This window comes from Echinops telfairi, unplaced genomic scaffold (genome assembly GCF_000313985.2).
Source record: "Echinops telfairi isolate 266 unplaced genomic scaffold, ASM31398v2 ScPeMD7_3509;HRSCAF=4178, whole genome shotgun sequence".
In the NCBI taxonomy this organism is placed as follows: Eukaryota; Metazoa; Chordata; class Mammalia; order Afrosoricida; family Tenrecidae; genus Echinops; species Echinops telfairi.
The window spans coordinates 17,691,461-17,696,804 of record NW_022107407.1 but is presented as its reverse complement, the minus strand read 5'-3'; the positions used below and the strand labels follow the sequence as shown (position 1 = coordinate 17,696,804).

At 39.5% G+C, this 5,344-nt stretch overlaps 1 protein-coding gene across 1 annotated transcript in view; it reads left to right on the top strand.

Annotated features, from left to right (window-relative positions):
* Positions 1-5,344, top strand: part of POLQ (DNA polymerase theta) — a 105,847-nt gene that overhangs the window by 96,108 nt on the left and 4,395 nt on the right. Inside the window, exons 27-28 of the mRNA XM_004709788.2 lie at positions 851-975; positions 4,726-4,879. Of these exons, the coding sequence (XP_004709845.1) occupies positions 851-975; positions 4,726-4,879 (279 nt within the window). The remainder of the gene's footprint in view (positions 1-850; positions 976-4,725; positions 4,880-5,344) is intronic.

Here is a 5,344-nt window from a genome sequence, read left to right as displayed (position 1 = left end):
TGCTAGCCACGCACCCAACAGACTGCCTTATTAAGTGAGGGGCCCCAACTGGCAGACATAAGTGTTTGTGAGTGTGAGAAAGCAGTGAACATATATGAATGAAGGTGGATCAACACAGATACCGCAGCTGATTGTGTTCTAGAGTATAAACTATAACGACTGTTTCCAGGACACCTGGATTGCTTGAGCTCGGAGATAGGAATGACAGTGGAGAGACTGGCCCACCTCAGCAGTGGATTCCTCATGGAGATCCATAAGACATAACAATGAACCTGGATTGAAAAAAAAGAAAGATGAATACTAGCCTAAGGAATATGAATGTGCTTGAATAATGCACATTGTCTTTTTTAATTTTAAGAAGTGAGGTCAGTATGTTATACCTCACACATTAGTTTCATGGTGATCCTGTTTAGATCATAACATAGGTGATAATAAGGAAACATTGGAATGCTTTAAACCGAGGAATGATAAAATCAGAGGATAACTGAGGATTAATACAACCAAAGAAAATAAACCAATGAAAAATAGTTTGAAATGACCCTAAGATCCTGGAATCAAAACAAAACTGTTTTAGTACCTACTTTGTAATGTTGTTTCATTGTTTTTTGCTTTCCTTTTATAAAATTTATTTTTAAAGATAGGGTTCTAGTTTGTCATTTCTAAATTCCTTTTTGTAATTGACTTTCTGAGTCAACCAAAAAAATGAACAACGTTTTGTGAGTATCATGAGGGTGGGTGTTATATTAAAGTAATAATGATGGGGTTTTGGTATATTGAACTACATTGAACATATGAATCAGATTAAGGGTGGACTTTGTTGTAATTAAATGTGTCTGTATTTTCTTTATAGGGATTAATAATTTCATGAAAGAGACAGTGAAGGATTGTAGAAGAGATGGGTTTGTCCGGACCATTTTGGGAAGGCATAGATATTTGCCAGGAATCAACGATAACAATCCCTACCATAAAGCTCATGTATGTTGAAATTTCTCTGGATTTTTAACTGAACATTTTAGTGGCATGTCCTTTTGCAGGAAAATCACGCCCAGTGAATGGCCCTTTCGGGGACCATTAGTTTATGAATTGGATCTTCTGTTTGTACCTGGCCAACCAGTGATGACACATGCAGTGTTGCAGAGCACAGCTCTGGGGAGATTAATGTATAGTGGATGTCACAAGGGACTTTGAAACTTGTTCTTCATTGTAGAGTAGCTAAAGCAAATGGGAAAAATGGATAAAGTCAAAGAACTGAATAGAAAATTTCAAAGGGCAATTTGAGAAGAAAAAGCCAAATATTATAAGGAAATACACAAAGAACTAGAATTAGAAAACCAAAAGAGGAGCACACACTCAACAGATCTGAAATGGAGTGAACTCACTTAAAAAACCAAGCCTTGAATTGCAACCTTGAGAGATTCTATGTGCAAGCTATTGAATGATGCAGGAAGCATCAAAAGAAGATGGGAAGAACACATAGACTCACTTTACCAAATAAAACTAGTCGACATTCCACATTTCATGAGGTAGCACATGAGCAAAAACCAGTGGTGCTCAAGAAAAAAACTTCATGCTGAACTGAAGCATTCACAAAAACAAGGATCCATGAATTGATGATATTCCAATGGAAATGTTTTAACAAGGTGATGAAGCACTGGAAGCACTTACTCATCTCTGCCAGAAAATCTGGATAACAGCTACTTGGCCAACTGACTGGCAGAGATGCATATTTGTGCCCATTCCAAAGAAATGCTAAACCAATAGAAGAATATCACTGAGATCATATGCAAGTAAAATTTTGCTTAAGATAATCCAACAACGACTGTAGCAGTACATTAACAGAGAGCTGCTAGAGGGTCAAGCTGGATTCAGGAAAGGAAGTGGAACAAGGGATATCATTGCTGATGTCAGATGGATCTTAGCTGTAAGCAGAGTATACCAAAAATATGACTTATGTTTCATTGACTATGCCAAGGCATTCTATTTTGTGGATCATAACAAACTATGGATAACTTTGAGAAGAATAGGAATTCTAGAACACTTCATTGTGCTCCTGCAGAACTTGTATATGGATCAAGAAACAGTTGTGAGAACAGGACAAGGGCATACTGCATGGTTTAAAGTTAGGAAAGGGTTATACCCTTCCATCATACATGGCCAATCTGTATGCTGAGCAAATCATCCAAAAAAGGTGGATTAGATGAAGACAAGAGTGGCATTTGGAGCAAGGCTTATTAACAACCTATGATATGCAAATGAAGCGACCTTGCTCGCTGAAAATGAGGAAGACTTAAAGCACTTGCTGATGGAGATCAAAGATTGCACTCTTGGGTATGAATTACAACTCAATGTGAAGAAGACCAGATCCCACCCCACCAAACCAATAGGTAACATCATGATAAATGGAGAGGAGGTTGAAGTTGTCAAGGATTTTGTCTTGCTTGGATCCACAATCAATGCTCGTGGAAGCAGCTGTCAAGGGATCAAAAGACCAGTTGCATTAGGTAAATCTGCTGCACAAGCGCCCTTTAGAGTATTGAAAAGCAAGGATGTTACCTTGAGGATAGGTGTGCCTGATCCAAGTCATGGTGTTTTCCATTGCATCATATGCATGTGAAAGTTGGACATTGAATAAGAAGTAATAATTGATGCATTTCGATTGTGGTGCTAGAGAAGAATGTTGAAAGGACTATGGACTGCCTAAGGACACACAAATCTGTTTTGGAAGAGGTATAGCCAGAGCGCTCTTTAGAGTCAAGGATGGCAAGATGCCATCTTACACACTTTGGATGTATTGTCAGGAGAGACCAGTCTCTGGGGAAGGACATCATGCTTGGTAAAGTAGAGGGCCAGCAAAAGAGAGGCAGGTCCTCGAGATGGATTGACCCATTGGCTGCAACAGTGGGCTCAGGCAAGGAACAATTGTGAGGCTGGCACGGGACTCTGCAGCGTTTCTTCTGTTGTGCATAGAGTCCCTGTGGATCGGAACCAACTTGATGACACCTAACCATAATGTAAACATGGGTTTGTTTATTTAATTAAACTACCCCCCCTTTTACTTATTTTGTTGATGTTGAGTATATACACAAGAATGTTCTCATTTAATACTCAGGGGTCCAAGATCAAGATTTTAACTACCAGTTGACGATGAGCCCCATCAGCTGAGGAAAAGCTCTGAGGTGTAATAGAGCGCTCCAAGTACACTGCAGCCAAATTCTATGCAGTAGCAAGAGACCGTGGGTTTCAGGGTGGTGCTTGGAACATTCCAGTTCCTATTACAAAACATGATATTTCACTTTTATCTTATTAGGATTACTGTAGATACTCGAGTGTAAGCCGACCCAAATATCAGCCGAGGCACCTAATTTTACCACAAAAGCTGCATTAAAAATGTGCTGAAAAACTCGGCTTGTACTCGAGTATATACGGTAATAGTAGTCACACGAAGTGGGTACCTCCAAAAAACTGGAATTGTGCTGGGCAGAGTGGAGCTTTCACACTGTGCATTTTTTACACTAGGTGAGCATCGAGCAACTCACTCTGAGTTAGTGCACCCAGTGGCGTCACCTGGGAAGGTTCTCTCTGGTCACAGTGCATTTTTTTGTAAAAGCAGTCTTCGTTTTTTGTGATGGCCTATTTTAAGAGAACTGTGTGTGACTGTGAAATTTTGTTTCCTGCTCGGGAAAAATGCTGCTGAAACTGTTGTGATGTTGAACAGAGTTTACAAGGACAGAGCTATGGGAAAAATTCAAATGTACAAGTGGCTTTCTCGTTTCAAAAAATGTGAAATGCCGATTGATGACAAACCTCATTCTGGCTGGCTGTCAACCTCACAAATGGATGAAAATATCAGCTTGTAGTGCATTTGGAGATTGTTCCTCCAGGTCAGGCTATTAACCAAGCTTTCTATTTAGAGGTTCTGAAACGATTGCATAGAGTGTGCGATAAAAAGACTTGATAATGTGGGCGACGAGGGACTGGTTTTGCCCCACAATAGTGCACCTGCTCACACAACCATGTCAGTGTGTCAGTTTTTGGCAAAAACCAGCATGCCTCTTTTGCCCCACACACCTTACTCACCTGAATTTGCCCTGTGAAGCTTCTATTTGTTTCTGTGAATGCAGAGGAATATGAAAGGCAGTGATTTGATGATGTAGAAGAGGGGAAGGAAAAAAACCAAGGGAGGTACTGTCAGCCATCCAAGCAGATGAGTTTGAAAAATGTTTCCAAGAATGGAATTTCTGATTTGACAAATGTATTAAGTGTAATGGAGAGTCCTTTGAAGGTGATGATTGTTTTGTAAAACAAATTTTAAATAAACATAGCTTTGAAATTTTCTAGGTTTTTTTTTTTGTAACAACCCCCCCCCCCTCATATTTTGAGGAATGGCTCTTTATTATTAAAACATCTACGACCTGTTTTAGATGCTGATAGCATAATTTCAAGCTTCTAAAGACATTCTAAGTGCATTGTAGTTTTTGGCTCCTGCCTGAGCATTAAAGATTTCTAAACTGGAGTAATTTGACCTTCTTATACCTAGATGACCCACGTGTGTGTAGCATCTCATCTATTATGGTTTTTATTATTAGGATGCAACCTAATCTTGGAAGTCGTAAGGTACATTTCAGTCCAGATCTGTGTTCTGACCACAGATGTAACCTCTGCTCTGGGGACCATAGGAGCAAGTGTGGTACCTCACTGGTGTCTCTCATGAATTGTTTTTCACAGGCAGAGCGCCAGGCTATCAACACAACAGTCCAAGGATCAGCAGCAGACATTGTTAAAATCGCCACAGTTAACATTCAGAAGCAATTGGAGACCTTCCACTCAACCTTCAAATCCCACGGACACCGGGAAGGCATGCTTCAAAGTGATAGAAGAGGTTTGTTCAAAGATGAGGCCTCATTTTAACAGTGAAAATAATTATATCAGAAAATAAAAGTATTTTATATTTTATTTCTCTAACCTAGCAGTTCTAAAAGTTTTGGTCTAGTGATGTGTTTACACTCTGTACAATGATTAGGGATCCTAAAGAGCCCCAGTGGAGAAACCCAAATGAAGACAGCATGATGGTGGGACAAGAGGAAAGTCAAAGGAAATAGAGGAAAGAGCCAAGAAGCAGAGGGCATTTATAGAGGTCTAAATAAAGGCATGTACATATGTAAATATATTTATATATGAGGAAGGGGAAATAGATCTAGGTGCATATATTTATAGGTTTAGTATTAAGGTAGCAGATGGACATTGGGCCTCCACTCAAGTACTCCCTCAATGCAAGAATACTTTTATTTTATTACATTGGCATTCTATGATGCTCACCTTCCCGACACAATTGCTGAAGACAAAG